The 16,925-nt window shown below is 51.8% G+C and overlaps 1 protein-coding gene across 1 annotated transcript; it reads right to left on the bottom strand.

Annotated features, from left to right (window-relative positions):
- Positions 1-455: 455 nt before the first annotated feature.
- ZNF692 (zinc finger protein 692) lies at positions 456-7,377 on the bottom strand (the record flags this gene model as incomplete). The annotated part of the gene is made up of 11 exons (XM_080698640.1): positions 7,193-7,377; positions 6,951-6,982; positions 6,406-6,672; positions 5,816-5,861; positions 5,573-5,722; positions 5,039-5,257; positions 4,877-4,954; positions 4,706-4,784; positions 3,021-3,135; positions 897-996; positions 456-780 (listed from the first exon to the last, which is right to left on the bottom strand). The coding sequence occupies exons 1-11, from the start codon at positions 7,369-7,371 to the stop codon at positions 456-458; spliced, it is 1,590 nt and encodes a 529-aa protein (XP_080554766.1). The 5' UTR covers positions 7,372-7,377.
- Positions 7,378-16,925: the final 9,548 nt, after the last annotated feature.

Below are 16,925 nucleotides of genomic sequence, written 5' to 3'. Positions count from 1 at the left end.
CCTTTCCATCTGCAGTAGAGGCCCAATGCTTCCGGGCCTACACAGTGGGTTTGCTCAGTTAATGGCAAATACAAGATGGACAAGGGGCATGACCAGCACTGCCTGTAGCGTCACAGCCTGCTCTTTATCGTGTTCTATAGCAAAAGCCCTCAAAGTATTGAAGTGAGTCTAGAAAGAAAACTGGGCCTCTGGGGGCAGGGACGGGGCGGGCCTGCACATGAACTGCATCCAGGCACATTCTGACAGAACCTACTTTCAAAGGAATCCAGGATTCCTGCCTCTTTGGTGCCAAAACATGCCCACACATGTTCATGTAAAATATTGTTTATTCTTTTAGTTAGGAAGACTGAAGTAGTCTGGTTTCTCTAGGGCCCAGTCTTGCCCTTACCCTGCAGTCCATATCACCTGGCTCCAGGCACTGGGCATTTGGCAGTTCCCTTCAGGACCCTCCTTCCTCAGTCCTTTGCAGTCTCTAGGTCTGGCTCCCTGGGGCTCATGGGAAGAGCCTGAGGAGATAGAGAGGGCACAGACCCCTCAGTGGACCGCAGGGGTTCAGAAGTAGAGATGCTGGGACAGGACTCTGGGGGGCCAGGTGACTCCTGGGCTGGGAGCAGGGTTGGATGACTTTTACTGCAGTGAGCTGCAACACTGTCTGGCTTCTCAAAGCGTTTGCCGCAGAACCCACAGGGGAAGCGCAAGGCAGCCGCGGTCTCTGCGTGCTTGCGCCGGTGCCAGTTCAGGGAGGCCTTCTGGCGACAGGTGAACCCACATATCTCACACCTGCATCCAGACATAGGAGGGAAGGGGCCCAAGTCCACTTGATGCTTCAGTATCTTGCTGTTGCCAGACCCCTTCCTCCCTGTGGCCCTGGCCCTCGGCCACTCCCAGGCACTCACTGCAGGGGTTTCTCTCCTGTGTGGATGCGTCTGTGGATGACCAGGTTGCTGCTGGTACGGAACGACCGGGCGCAGAACTCACAGATATAGTCCCGGGTGTCTGTGGGTACACAGGGGACCCTCCAACATCTGTACCCAGGCCAAACCCCCTCCTTGGTCCACCCACCTGAAATCCCCCAGAGAATACACCAATATCGGGAGAAGGCCTGGTTTTGTCCTAATGAGCTGGCCAATTCATGAAGCCTGTCTGGACCTTCTTTACCTGATGAGTTCTGACATCTGAGTGAGGTATGAACAGAGTGGGACACCCAGCTAAACACTTCATTTCTGTCACCCCTGCTCTACTCAGACCACTGACTCCAGTGGAGGTGCATCTCCCAGCATCTAGTCTCTATACTAGGGTCTTTGTCAAAGGAAATGTGAGGGGTACAGTGCTGGTCTTTGAGGTAAACAGGAAGCACCAGGCCGCAAACACACAAGCCTGAAATTGGACAAGATCAGAGACCTAAGTCCAAGCACCAAGGACATTTCTTGGCTTCTGAACCCTCTCCCCAATCCGGCCTACACGGGTCCTCTCCCAGCCCTCTCTGTCCATAGGCAGCCCATCCTCTCTTCTCTGAACCTACTCTCTCTGCTAGTTCCAGCAGCACCTGCCTGTTGCCCATAGGGATTGCATGTCCAGCAGCTCTCGGGTTCTCCCACACCACCAAGCCTAAGGGCCTATGACAGAAAGTGGCCTTATACTCTTGGTGCTACGACTTCTGAAGATCTGGCCATGAAACCACAAGCACACCTGCAGCCTCTTCCATCAGTCCATGTCACTCCCCTTCTGTCCACACACTTCTAACTCTAGGCCTTCTATCAGCCACTACTGCTGTCCTTCAGCACTCCGCCCTTGGCTCCCTGGTCTCCACTGGTCTTGTCCCATGCTCCCTAGCCATCACTCCCAGGGCATGCCTGAGCACCCTGCCACCTCTGAAATCACACTTTCCAGCATCCTGACTCCAGCCAGGGCCTCCCAGCTCATCCTACTATGACAATCCCATGGCTTCCAGGCCAAGAGTGGTGGTAGTGGTCTCAGACATCACTTCCGCTTCCTCAGTGCCATCTGCCTTGAGCCCACCCCACTCTGCTGTGCTGTGGCCCCACAGTTCAGCTGCCCCACCGCCATGTCTGGTCTTGCAGCACTAGCAATCACCCTTCTCCTGGAGCACTTTCTGAATCTCACTCCTTAAATAACACCTCTATCTTCCTCTCTACCCACCTGGCCTGTCCTCAAAGACAGGTGTGCTATGCTCAAATTTCTCTTCCTCTCCCCAGCCCTCTGTGTAGGAGTACTCCGCCCCTGTGGCTCCAAATACTACCCCTTGCTCACAACACTACATTTATGTTGTATTTTTACTTGACCTCTCTGCTAAACTCCAGATTGGTGTCTCCTGAGATGTCTAACTAGCATGTCTCAGTGCCTCTCCCTAGGCACATTTCACCCTTGTTTTCTGGAAGTCACATCATCTCTGCCCAGCTGCTCGGGCTGGGATCCTGAGTCCTTGACTCCTTACGACTGTCCCATGTGTGGCTCACCTATGCTTCCTGGAGCAGCCCTGGGCCTCACTTACGCACACACACAACTGCTTCCAGCTGTTGCTCACCAGCAGCAACCACATGCCCATGAGCTCTGCCATCTGCAGTCCCCCTGCTCTACACACAGCAGCGGCAGCGGCCTTGGAAGTCAACCATAATGGTCTTGTCTCACTGGAAGCAGGAGCCAAGATATCCTGACTGGTCTGAGGCCCCTGCCATCCACTTTAAAAGCTTCCCTCCCAGCCTTTAGCCTCCTCCCTCTTCCTCCACAGAGATGCCACCTTGAAGCTGCCCAAATCATAGATCTCTGCTCAGTCTTCTCTTTTTACAGTAGCACCATCCTGCTCTCCTCCATTTCCCTGCTGTACGTCTCTTCACTAGAACAATGTCTCAATGGGGCTGGGCCTGCTGTGTTCACTGCTGTCCCCAGCACTGAGATCAGCCTTAAGCAGGGACGTACTTAGCACACAAGGAGTGGAGGAAGGGTGGAGACACCCCTCGGGGAGAGGCTTAGGTTTAGGGTGAGCGGAGCCCACCACTCACCACTATGCAGCTTCACATGCTCCTTCAGGTGTTTCTTAAAGTTGAAGGACTTCCCGCAGGCTGGCTCTGGGCAGCAGAATGACTTCTGGTGAATGTGCTGGTACTTCTTGTGGTGCTGGGGAAGAGGGAAGGTGGCCGGGGGTCAGAAGCATAAGGATGGCTGCCTTTCCCAGGAAGACCCACTGGGCTGATTACAGGCAGGCTCCCTGCCGCCTTGCATATAATTCCACCATGGCCTATCCACCAGCCCAGTCCAGTCCTCACCCACAACGCAGTGTCCACCCTCCCTCCCTGACCACTACACCTGGCCCACCCTACTTTATTCTGGACAGCCATTAGGTCACTTCCTCACAAGGCCTCACGCTGCCAGGTCTGCATCCCCTGTGCAACAGAGGGCCACACTAGGTGACGCTCCTGCTCACCAACCATGAGCCTGCCGCAGGGCAGGGAAAGGAGCTTAGGGGGCTGCGGTTATCCTCATCAGGATCATTACTAGTGCACAGCAGTCTTTCTGGTTACCTACTGATTAAAATAGCTCTGCTCTTTATATGTAGAAATATGTGGTTTTCTTCTAAATCTGCTTTGGGAACACACATAGGCTCTTGACCTAAGGCAAGAGGTTCTTTTCTCTCATTTTTCCTTTTTTATAGTGCTGGGAATGGAACCAAGGACCTCACACATGCTAGGCAAGCCCTCTACCACTGAGCTATATCTCCAGCCTGAGTAATAGGTTTTTCAACTTGGCCCCTTAACATGGAAGTGCTTTTCTTTTATCTGGTCTAATTTTGCATCCTGGCCCACTACATCACTTTGGCTGTCCCCTTCATCACAATCTGTCTTCTCACAGTTGTGCCTCCAGGAGTGGCTTCAACCCCCACTACACAGCAAGCTCAAATGCATGTGACCTGCACCGCTCAACGCTCTTCTAAGCCTGTACTCCACCATGATGCTGGGACTCCTTCCCTGTCCCACTCCCTTGCTCTGGGCACTCTCCCTGCCTCCCCTTCCCTCTGGTCTGTGGCCCTGCTGTGAGGGCTCTGGTGACCAAGGGCTTGGCCCTTCCCCTTTGAACCATCTCCAACTCCTTCCTGCTCCAGGCCTACCTACTGCCTCCTCAAGCCAACAAGGAGAGGCAGCACCACACTGCATACCTGATGGAAAGCCTTGGCCATGCTTGGCCTTTCAGCGTGCCTCAGTTTCCTCATCTGCAAAGTGGCGATAATATCAGCACATACCCCACAGGGATGTTGTGAGAACGGGGTGTTATACACATCGAATGCCTAGGACTGCTGCTACCACCCATGGCAGCCTGATGAATGGTGTGTCATCTCCGTGAGGCTCTCTGAGGTCCATGGAGTGGGCACTATTGGCAGTGGCTCTGTGTGCCTGGGGCTTGGCTTCAGCTTTATCTACTTATCACCATGTTTAATGATTATCACAGGAAAGCTTTGCATGTTCTTCCTAGCTCCAAATTCCCCCATGCCAGACGCAGGCTTCGCTTTTCTCTCTCTCTCTCCCCTCTCTCAGTGCTGGTGTCAAACCCAAGGCCTTGCACACACTAGTGTTCTGCTCCGAGTTCCCACATCAGCTACACCCTAGGCCCCATAAGCTTCTCTTCCTCAACTTCTCCTTGGCCCTTCTCCCCAACTCCAGAAGCTAGGTGGGCATCAAGCTGTGCCCCTCACATTCAGGTACTGCCGATTGGAGAAGATCCTTCCGCAGCCAGGGAAATCACAAGGCAGCAGCTCTCTTTTGGCAGCTTTCCTGGGGAAGGGAAATGGGGAGCAGGAGGACTCTTGCCTATTCTCCTCTGGTCCCTCCCCTCTTTCCCAGAGTCCCATCTCCCCAAGTCCTACCTAATTCTCTTGGTCCCGATCTGTGCAGTGTCCTCATCCCAGGCCGGAGTAGGAGCAGACCGGGCCTGGTTCCCAGGGCTATTGGCAACAAAAGAGGAAGCAGAGGGCCTCGAGGTAGGACCTCGCCCCAGGACGCCCCTGCCCTCTCAGCCCTTAGATTACCTGGCTGGAGGCTCAGGCGGCTGAGCTGTGGGAGGAGTCCCACCGAGCTCCGGTTGCACCTCGACTTCTGACGGGGCAGGAGCTAGGGAACCCACAGAGGATGCTGGTGACGGTGGAGCAGCAACAGGAGTGGGGAGAACAGCAGGGGGTGGTGTCTCTCCCTCCTTAGGTGTGTAGGCAGCAGGGGAAGGAGGTGGTCTGGCAACATCGGTTTCACTGCTGAAAGATCCATAAGGAGGGCATTACCTCTCTGGGCACTCAGTGGGCTCTGGCCCAATCCTAGCCCTAAGTCAAAAAGATCTCAAACTTGGAACACCCTTTCCCCAACCCAGGCTCTCCACCACACCTGCTTCCATCCCTCAGCCTCCCTGGAGCCTGATTTCACCCCTTCTCACATACTCAATGAATAGCCCCAAGATCCTCCCACCTTCCCCAGAGACCTCGCTGCCCTCCTCAACAAGCACCTTCCTGGCATCTGTAGAACTCTGAATTATCAGGCCAGCCACCTCCTCCCCGTCTTGCTCTTCTCAGCACCCTCCCTCTACCCCAACTTGCTCATCTGGGGAGGAGCTGTATGTCCATGGGCTTGCATCACTCAGCATCTCTTCATCGTCGTCGTCCTCCTCTTTCTCCTCCTCTTCCTCTCCTGAGGGCAGGAAGGTCTCCGGTGGGGGTTCCACCCCCCTGCAGGCCCAAGGAAGGCAAGCCTGAAGTCCTGCTCCAGCAGCCCCACGATCTACACAAGGCGGTCCTGTCCCTCCTACCTCCCATTCTTACCTGCGCAGCCTGGCTCCCTGAGGCCTCTCATGCTCAGACTCCAAACCTGTTGACACAGTCAGGGTCAAAAGAGAAGGAGTGCTGGGCTCATGGGACGAGGACAGATGGAGCTCTAAGGTCTGAAATGGTGGAGGATGCTAAAGAAGGGCAAAGGGCAAAGGCTGCTGGGGCAGGAAGGAGTCCTTTAGTTCAGAACAGATACATTCATATGGCTCAAACAAATTAGTACAAAAAGCACACAGGAAAATTTTCCTTCCCAATAGTGTCCCCAGTGGTCCTTCCCACAGGTAACCCACTTTCCTATGTCCTTCAAGAGATATTTTATACAAGTACATACAAATACATACACTTTTTACCCTTTTTGTTTTCCACCAATGACAGCATACGTATTCTCTTTTGCTCTTTATACCTAACAATGTACGTGAGGACTATTTCCATGTTAGCATAAAAGGACCATTTTTAGAAGCAGGGTTCTGAACTACAGATGTTTGGCTTCTCTTCCTCCCTTTTCCCTGCAATTCATCTCTTTCTTTTTGTGTTCTGGGGATGGACCCTGGAGCTCACACTCGACACTCCTTGCCACTACCTACCTGAATGCTCCTGCCCACTCCTGACCTCCTCCAGGCGCCAGCTTCTCGGGGCAGTCTGTGGAAGGGGTGCCTGCTTGTGCACCTCCGGAGGTGTAGGGCTCAAAGAAGGTTCCCAGGAGAAGGTGTGGCCTGCAGAGCACTCCCACACAAGCCCCCCATCTTGGCCTCCAGGACCCCGGAGCCCTGGCACTAGGCTGCACTCCCGGCTGTGGGCATGAGACAAGAGCACCAGATACTGCAGGCCCTTGGGGGGCAAAGGCTCTGGACCTAGAGGAAGGGAAGTAGTCAGGCTGGGTGGGGAAAGCTTCTCCCCCAGAAAGCATGCTAGAGAGCCTGTCTCCCCAAGCCCTGGGCATCTTGGGCTCCAGTTCAATCTTTCTTCAGAGCTCAGACCGCCAAGGTCCTGAAACTAACCCATCAGACTAATTCACCACCCCCAACCCCTCCTCCCAAACTCGCTTCTGATCTAGCTTTCTTTGGGATGGAGCTTCTGGGCACCACCAATCCCTGTTGCCTCTCTGCCCTCCTCCCTATCTTCTACTTACCTGCACAGACAATGCAGCCTGAGGAATTGTACCTGTGGGAGGGAGGGAGAAGCTGCAATCAGGTCAGAGCCCGGCTGGCAGTCACCTTCAGCCCTGGGCATTCACGCACTTAAGGAGCCAGGCCTGACAATCTCTATTCTCTGGGGCCATGGAGAAGAGCCCTAAACCTGAGGGTAGGGAGGAGCAGAACAGGACCCGGCCCCTGCCTGGCGCGCACCCCAAGAGCCCTCCCGGTGCCTGACCGGTCCAGCAGGAATTTGGCGAGCTGCGAGTGCAGGGAAAAACCCAGCCGCTCCTTGAGGAGGCACCACTGCTCCATGTGGCCGCCCAGGCGGATGCGGCACTTGCTGCGGCGCGCGTCCAGCTGCCTCCGCTTCTCGCGCCGCCGGCGGGACGCGTCCTCTCCCGGGGAGGAGGCCATGTGTCCGGGGCCTGCAGGAGGGACTCGCCTGGACCGTCGGCCGGGGGCAGAGCACCCCGCCCCGTCCTCAGCGTCCTCATCGGGGAACTGGGGCATGACCAGACTACTCGGGCGCGGCCGCTGCGCCCCTTCACGCTGGGGTGTGGGCTGGGAGTCGAGGTGCAGGTGAGGGGCAGCGGCCAGGGCAGAGAGGAGGCCCCAGCCCTCGGGCCCCCCAAGTGTTGGATGGGGGCCAGGGGAGAGACGGGGACTGCGCGGAGAAGCGGGCTAGAGGGTACGGCGTGTCGCGGCCCTGAGGTGTGTGGGCAAGGTGCGCTCCGATGCAGCTGGGCGTGCCACCCCCACGGGCAGCGCCCCGCCACTGCCCACCTCGCGGGCCTTACCTGCGCGCCCCCGCCCGCCCTGGCCCGACTGCGCCTGCGCCCCCTGCCGCGCGCGCAGGCCCCGAGAGCCGCGGGAGGGCGGGGCCCCGGCGCGCGCCGCCTTTGCTCTTTCAAGAAGAAACCGTTCCCCTCCCCGGCTGTGCGCCGGAACTGCAGCCGCCGTCCCCCTCCCGGCCCCGCGCCTGCGCACTGGGCGCCGCGCGCCGCCTGCCGGGAGCCCCGAGCGAGGAGGACCCGCAGTGGGCTCGGCGCGGGCAGTGGGGCGCTGGGGTGCCCAGGAACTGGGGGTCACTGGGACCCTTGGCCTCGGGCTTCTCCTGCCTCGCCTCCCCTCTCCTGTCCACTTCCCCACTGCCGCCAGCCAGCAACCACCTGGCTGTTTGCATCATCCCAGAACCAATGTTAGCATCAAAATTCTTCTGAAGAGTTGCCTACATCGTGTGTGTGTGTGGGGGGGGGGGGGTACTGGGGCATTCTACCTCCGAGCTACATCCCCAGTCCCATTTTTTAATTCTTTATTTTGAAATAGGGTCTTACTGAGTTGCAGAGGGCCTAAGTAGCTGAGGCTGTTCGCGAACCGGGATCCTCCTGTCTCAGGCTCCCAAATGCTGGGATTACAAGCGTGCGCCACCACACCTGGCTTGACTATATTCTGTGCAGACTCCTTCTCCCTTCCCTTTCTCTTCAGATGACTCCAGTGAGGCTGTCCTTGAGCCAAGGTGGGGCTTTTCAAGATCGCTGTGTGTGTGTGTGTGTGTGTGTGTGTGTGTGTGTGTGTGTGTGTGTTGCAGAGAGGGGGGTTATTGGGGATTGAACCCATAGGCATTCTACCTCTCAGCCACACGCCATACACTTTTATTTTTTTATTTGAAACCGTCTCACCAAGTTGCTGAGGCTAGCAGCGAACATTCAATCCTCCTGTCTCACCACTCTGTCAGCCTTCAAGGTTTTGAAGGCCACATTGCTAAATGTAGCAGTCAAGTCTATCTGCCTGTTTGTCCTAGAGAGCACATGACTGGGTGCCTCTGTCCCTTTCTTTCCACATAGGCCCCTCGGAGGTAGAATAGATTAGGTAGAAAGGAGACAAGAAGGAAGGAGGAAAAATAAATTGGTTTGGTTTTTTTTTGTTTGTTTGTGGTTGGTTGGTTGGTTGGTTGGTTGGTTGGTTGGTTGGTACTGGGGTTCCTGAAAACCCTTCTATCTCCGGACTATACTCCCAGACCTATTTTTTATATTTTAACTTGGAAACAGGGTCTCTTAAGCCAGTGAGGCTGGCTTTGAACCTGCGCGATCCTCCTGTCTCTGCCTCCCAAGTGTGGGGATTACAAGCGTGTGCCACCATGCCCAGCAGAAAATAAAGTTTTAATTCAGAAGCTCTGCATACTTTTCCAGGCCCGTCACTCCCTAACATGTTTCTCTGTTACAGGCCTGTCACTGCCAATATCTTGTGAAATTTATCTTAAGTTCACCAAAAACTGTAATTATCTTGTGCATTGTTAACCCTCCTAATAAGCAGTTTAGGTAAGACAAATATCTTGAGAAAGAGGATTTTCCAGCAATTATCTATTGACCAGACAATGGAGACTGCATTAAAGATCTGGAAGATGATCAGATCACCATAAACCATCTTGAGTTCACCAGACTGATGTCACCCTCGCATACCTTCCCATATTCAACTTTCACCAACTTTCCTTTAAAAGGGGAGCTGAGACACCACACACATACACACAACTCCAGCATCACCAAAACCTTGGAAATGGCCTGTCTTCTTCCTTGGATGTGTATTCCTTACTTTCCTAAATAAGTGTCTGTACCTTTACCCATGCATCTGAAATTCTTTACCATCATGTGTGTCAAGAACCTCGCCAGTCCTGAATCGTGTTTTTCTCCTGTCTGGGAAGTCCTCAGACCCTCTTCTGGAGACACCTCTCCTCCTCTCATGTCACGTCACACCTTCCCCCAGCTGCACTCTGACTTCACCTGCTCCAGGTTCTCCTCCCTTTACTGGCTCCTCTGTCCTTTGTTGGAATCTTCTCTCTATCCTACCATGGATGGGATGTGCTCTGTCTGGCTCAGGCCCTGCACCAAGTCTTCTGTCTCCTCCAAATGTTCTCTTTCTGAGTGGTCTAATTAGATCCCCTGGCTTTAAATACACAGATGACATTCAGCTTTTTTATTTCCAGCTCGGTGCTCTTTCAGCTTCAGACTCATACATCTATCTAACTGCCCACTTGCTTCTCCATGGTTATCTGAGTTAATATACATAATATGTGTAAAGAACGTAGGACAGTGGCTGGTGCAAAGAACACTGACATTATGCTAGCTTATACTTTCTCAAATACAACTATGACAAATATATCAATAATCCCTGTCCCCTCTCCCTTAGAAAATGGTGCCATCATCTATCCACTAACTCAACCAAAAACCTGGGAATCAGCTTTGATCCTACTTTCTGTGACACCCAAACAATAACCAGCACCAAATTCCACTTCAAAAAATATATAATAGCCAGGTGTGGTGGTGCACTCTTATAATCCTGGCACTTGGGAGGCTGAGACAGGAGGATTGTACGGGTTCGAAGCCAGCCTCAGCTACTTAGTGAGGCTCTCAGCAACTTAGTGAGACCCTGTTTCCATATAAAGTACAAAATAGGTCTGGGAGTATAGCTCGGAGGTAGAAAGCTTCTGGGTTCCACCCCCAGTACCACCAAAAAAATGTATATATAATAGAGTTTGCATATATATGCATATATATATACCAAATCCATATGTGTTTATACATGTTGTATATTATATACGTATATGTATGCAATATGTTTGCAGTGCTAAGGATCAAACTTGCACATGTTTGAGAAAAGTTCTATTACTGCAAAAATATATCTTGAATCCAGTCACCTCTGACTCTACTGCTGAGACCCTACTCTAAGCTACCTATAGTTTGTGTGTGTGTGCGGTGTGCGCGCGCACGTGTGTGTGTGTGTGTGTGTGTGTGTGTGGTTGCTATAATAAGTCACCACAAACTTGATGGCTGAAAATAGCAGACAGGTATTCCCTTAGAATTCTGGAGGACAGAATACCATATCCAAGGTGTCAGCAGCACTGCGTGCCCCGTAATAGTTCTAGGAGAGAATACTTTCCTTGCCTCTTCTAGCTTCTGGTTGGGGCCAGCATTCCAAGACTCATGTCTCTGTCACCTCAGTCCATCTCTGTGCTCACACTGCCTCCTTCTCTTCTATGTCAAATCTCCCTCTGCCTCTGTCCTACAGGGATGCTTGCCAAAGCATTCATGGTGCACCTGGGTAATCCAAATAATCTCCCCATCTTAATATCCTAAAGCAATTGCACCAGTAAAGAGCTTACTGTCAGGTAACCTTCCCAGATCCAGTCACGAGGACACGAGTGTCTTTTCTCTGGACTGTGTAGCTACAAGCCCACCATCGTTGCTCACTTGGTCCCTGCCCACACCTTCCTAATGGGTCTGCCTTCTACTTTCACTCTTAACTCATGCAGCAGGGGAAGTGACTTCAAAGAGAAATCTCTTCCTTATTCTGTTATTTCTGGTGCAATCCAGAGTCGCCACCATGGCCTCAGGTGCTGTGTGATCTGCACCGCTCTGCTCCCCCAGTTTTTCAGGAATCCTCCCCTACACTGGGCACTGGGTCCTAACCACCCACTTCCTGCAGTTGCTGGTAAGTGCTGAGCATGCCTGGAGAGAGTTCCTTTTTCTCTGGAGCACTTACCTTCCAACTCTTCATGTGGGCACTTCCTTCTCAACATATCCATACATCTCAGAGAGCCTCCAAGATTCCTGTCCAGAAAGGTCCCCATTCCTCACATTCCATAGTCATTTCCACCCCACTGAGTCCTCTTCCTTCCCTCTTGATAGCTTGTGTCACTCTCTGAAATCCCTTTAGGAACTTGTTTTTGGGATCCTTAGTATATGATGGCTGCCAGCTAGCCCAGTCTTCTTCTCTAGAGCCTAAACCTCCCAAATGACTGGTGTTCAAACATGAACAATGAGCCCATATGCCCTATCCACATTCCTCTGGATTTGTGGTCCTGAAGACTCAACATACCTGTTGGGTTTGTTGTTGTTGTTGTTGTTTTGGTGGTACTGGGGATGGAACCCAGGGGCCTTCTACCTCCGGACTACACTGCCAAGAGCTATTTTTATATTTTATTTGGAAACAGGGTCTCTTAAGCCAGTTGAGGCTGGCTTTGAACTTGTGCAATCCTCCTGTCTCAGCCTCCCAAGCGCGGGGATTTACAAGTGTACACCATGATGCCTGGCTCCAACATACCTGCCTAACTGGTATAAGGTAGGAAAGGACATCTACTTTGTTCCAGATCTTTACTTATTAATATAGCTGCAACCTTTACATCAGAAAAACAGGACAAAGCCAGGCACGGCTGCCCATGCCTATAATACCAGGCTGAAGCAAGAGGATTGAAAGTTCAAGGGCAGCCAGTGTGACTTAGGAAGACTTGATTTCAAAAATGAAAATTTAAAAAGTGCTAGAAGCTGGGCATGGTGGCACAAACTTTTAATCCCAGCACTCAGCTACTTAGTGAGGCTCAGCCAGCCTCAGCTACTTAGTGAGGCTCTCAGCAACTTAGTGAGACCCTGTTTCCAAATAAAGTATAAAATAGGTCTGGGAGTATAATTGCCCAGAGGTAGAAAAGCCCCTGGGTTCCACCCCAGTACGACACACAAAAAAATGCTGGAGGTATAGATCAGTAGTTGAGCACTTGTCTAACATGTCTTTGAAGTCCTGGGTTCAATTCCCAGTACCATTAATAATAATAATAATAATAATAATAATAATAATAATAATACAATAATAATAATAACAGCAGCAACAATAAAATGTTTATCCTTTCCTTTTATGGTCCTTTAAAAGATATCTGTAAAATCCTAGTTCCTGTGTTTCTTGGATGAAATCATAAGCAGGTCCCATAAGTCTTGCTTATTCTTAGAAAATAAGAGTCCTTAATTTATATTGAGACCAAATAATATTTTTGGTTCTCTTGGTTTGATCCTGTTCAAGGAATACTCTAATAAACTTTTTCCAGTGCCTAATCTCCAAAAAATCCTCTTTTTTCTCTTAGCACCCTCAATTTCTCATATCATTGAAGTAAGGAATGAACCAATTCTCTCAAAAATAGTTACCAACTCCCTTTTTAAGTTGGCCTGAGGAGCACTAACTTTTGTAGAGGGTCAGGTAAGGAAGGAAAGTTATTTCTCTGCCTTCAGTGACCTCAGAGAACTGAGACCTTGAATTATATTTTTGTATCGAGTTACAAAGACTAAAATTAACCTTGAGCTATTTGTGGGTCTGTCACTTAGTTACAGTTTACAGCCTACTGAACTAACAATTCTTTCCCACGAGCTCCTAAATCTCCCCACCACAAACTCTGATAATTGGACGTAGGGTTTTGTGTGATGGACGATATTTATCTCCACAACAGTTTACCTGACACCCAAGCCCTCTTTTTGGTGTAGCCAACCTAATAACAATTCTGCACTCTCTAAGCTCTTAGTGTCTTCCACTCCCCTGGCTCAAGGAGGGAAGAGCCAAATCGTTACAGCGGTTGGGTCACTGTAATCCTGAGATGATATTGCAAGCAGGTGCAGTGGCCTGGAAGAAAACCTACCCCCACCCTATCCCCGTTCGGCCCCGCCCCCTACAATTGATGGGCGAGGTCTATCTCCGGCAACCAATCACGGGCGGCGTGGCTCTCTGTGACGCGTGTGGGCGGGGTGGGCGTGGCGGAACCAGATGGTATATAAGAGCCGCCTGGCCTTGCAGGATTTGCGGTTGACTCAGCCGCCAGCGCTGGGCTTCAGCTTCTAGTCTGCCACCTGGGAGGCCGGGGGACATGCTTCACGACGCTCCTGGCCACTGGGAGACTCGCGTTTGAAGATGCTATGGCGGCGGGGATGCTTACGGCCGCCTTGGCTGGGGACACGACGAAGTCCCGGGCGCCGGCCGCGGAGGGAGCTCTCGTTCCGGGTACTGAAGCCACCACCGCCCGGCACCGCGTCCCTGCGGCACGTGGTGGAGCGGGACCTGTTACACCAGCTAGCCCGCGAGGGCGGCCGACTCGGGCGCCGCGGGAGGGAGGCGGACGCACGGGCCAGTCGCCAGGCCGCTGGAGACCCTGAGATCCGCGCGGCGCCGCGATCGCTGCTCTGCTCAGTGCTGCGCCGGGAGCCTGCGCATCCTCTGCGAGGCGCGATCCGCGCCTGGCCCGCCCTCGGCCCGCGCTAGCCCGAAGGGGTGGACCCTGCGGGGCGGGGTCCCCTGCCTACAGCCGCGCTGCCGAAGGCGATGGGAAATCGCGGATTTGCAAATATAACCTAGGGGATCATCCTGGCCGAAAGTGACCCCGGCGCCTGTGTCTTGGGCGTGTTGAGAAAGAAGTGAAGATGTTTCCAGCGCAAAAGCGCAAAGAAAGAGACCACCTCTGAAATACAGGCAGAGAAGTGGGCACAGAAGCCAGGGACTAAAATCCTGGGCCACTCCTGCTGCCCTCCCCTGGCGAAGACGGAAATAAAGGGAAATCTGGTTTGCTGGTTGAAAGTGGCTGCTGTGTTTTCTGGGGAGAAGGGGTCTATTTGGTGGGCCTGATGGGCGAAAAGAGCTCAGGTGTTGGGGTTCCTCCCTCAAAGGAAGCGCCCTGCCCCGCCCCCGCCCATTTCTCAGTGCAGTCCTCTACCCATCGTCATCCCTTACACCACCAGCCTTTATACACTTGCGACCGTGTGCATTCAGATGAGACTAGAGACGGTGAAGCCAGACAGGCAAGTAGAGAGTGCTGGAAAGACAGGGTCACCTAAGCCAGGTTTGCCAGGGAAGAGGAGCCTGAGCAGAAAAGCTCCTCACACCTCTTCCCTCTCACCTCCCGTGTTTTCATCGCTGCTCTCGTTTCTCTTTTGCTCTGTTTGCTTTTCCTCTTAAACCTTTTCTCCATTCTGACTCTTTCATTCCATATACTTTTTTTTCTCTCTCCTTCACCTCTTTCCTTTTTTGTCTTATCTCCCTCTGTTCATAGAAAGTTTTAGATTGGGGCAAAAAGAAGAAATAGAAAAGAAAAAAAAATGGACCTACAAGTCCGTTTTTGCCATCTTGCAGCATCAGAATTCTAGTAGACAAGGATTTGTGAGCTACCAACAATCCAAAGACCTTACTCCTAATTCTGCATTAGGAGAATTGCTGCATTCCCCTTCTATTCACTCCACTGGCCAGACTATATTTATTCTCAAGACATCTCTTTGCTTCTACCTACCAGGGCCTGGTAGATCTTGCCCTCCACAGACTGCTCATTCAGCTAGTGAGAACTCCAGAACATGGTCAAACCCACACAATTCATTTTTTTTTGTTGTTGTTGTTCTCCTTGTTGTTCATTGTCAGCCTCAGTTTACTCCAGAACCTAAATCAGCGTGCAGCTAAACATCTCAGTTGTAGCCCTGAGCAGACACTGCCATCTGCTAGTTAAGAGTTTTGAGCTACATGACAGCCTTTGGACCACTAGGCTTCACAGGAGCTTACATGGAGGTTACTCAAGCTATCCTTGTCTGGTAAAGCAAACCCTAAACACAGGCTCTCCTCCTTGAAAGCTGAATAAATAAGACTTGATCACAAAGCATCCCCAAGAACCTGGAACCTTGCTACAGCTATGTGTAAAAATGGTCCCCCATCACAGTTTCTCCCATTGTTCCATTAATCTAGAAAGCCTGGGAAAGGGAGAGAGGAAGCTTGCTAACAGCCCCAGCAGTAGAATAAGGTGCAAAAAGTGGTGGCCAAAGGCACATTCTGGGTAGGACTTTGATGTAAGGTCTGCCTCTGACGTGCCAACTTCCTCCCCGGCAGCGAGAATGCCCAGCTTGATGCCTAACAGATATGCCTGCTCTTCAGTCTTCACCAGGAAAACCCATGATGGGTCCAGCTCGTCAGCAGCGGGGCTGGACGAGATGATGAGTACCGACAGTCCCAAACAACAGCACACGGAGACGGCCCCAAACAACAGCACACAGAGCCGGGAGACATATCAAGCAGGATCTCATTTATTTCTTTCAGGCAACCCAATTTAAAGCAAAAATCCACAAGGGGGATTTCCAACAGGAAACTATTCTAGCCTATCAAGCTAAAGGTCACTCTTACAGCCAATCATTATCCAATGCACGAGGGGTTCACGAGCACGGAAGCATCATTTGAGCCAATAAGGCTCAACATTACCAAATTGGGCTAGCTGGGGAGGAGAGTAGTTACACCCTCCATATCCACTTGGCCCTATTTGTTGCAGGTTCATTCATCGCAAGTTCAGGCGGTTGTGCAGAACTGCGCTAGATGCTACATGTAGCTGATTCATGGTAAGTTCTGTCAGGCGGTTGTGCAGATGTCAACGCACTCGGCGCTACATGTAGCTAATTCATCGGAAGTTCTGTCAGGCAGTTTGAGCAGACCCCAACAAACCCAAGTGTGTCTACCACATCTTAAGATGGAGACTGCTCCTCAGAATTGAGATGATGACAACATCCAGCATGCCAAGTTTATTAACTGAAATATTGAGTTTGAGGACACTGATTTCAGATTAGAAAACAACCGATCTGTGTAGACAAGCAAATCAATCTGAAAGTCACTTGGCAACTTCCAGATACAAATGCATAGTGATCAAAGGAGGGGGGGGGTCTACAAATAATTCATTAGAAGGGAAATGAGATAGTTCACATGTCCACTGAGACTTCAGTAGGGTTTTCAGGTGATGACAGAACCAGGAACAACCTGGAGAAAATGTCTCCTTCCCTGCCACAAGCAGCACTGCAGTTCAGTAAGAAGGGGGAGGGGTAGCAGACCTCGCGGGGGGCTTTCAAGACCCTCTTTCACTAACCAAAGAATATAGACCTCCTGACTCCACCAACACCACTTATTGGGACCTCAGAGATGTTCGATGTGATGCTTTGATCCCCAGACTCCCAAGGTTACCAGTGAGCTGGGGGATGAGCCCTGTGGACCTACCAGAGCTCTACCTTTGTCTTGGGAGATTCTTATCATCTTATTGGAGGACATCTTTAGGGGGCAGGCAATGGAAGGAGAAAGTCAAAGAAAAGGGAAACAAATAAATGAAGGACTCAGAGGTGCTAAGGAGACACAGGCCAAAGGTCTAAAAG

This window comes from Muscardinus avellanarius (assembly GCF_963383645.1).
Source record: "Muscardinus avellanarius genome assembly, chromosome: 7".
Taxonomy (NCBI): domain Eukaryota; kingdom Metazoa; phylum Chordata; class Mammalia; order Rodentia; family Gliridae; genus Muscardinus; species Muscardinus avellanarius.
The sequence above is the reverse complement of the archived record's forward strand: the minus strand, read 5'-3'. Positions and strand labels throughout refer to the sequence as shown.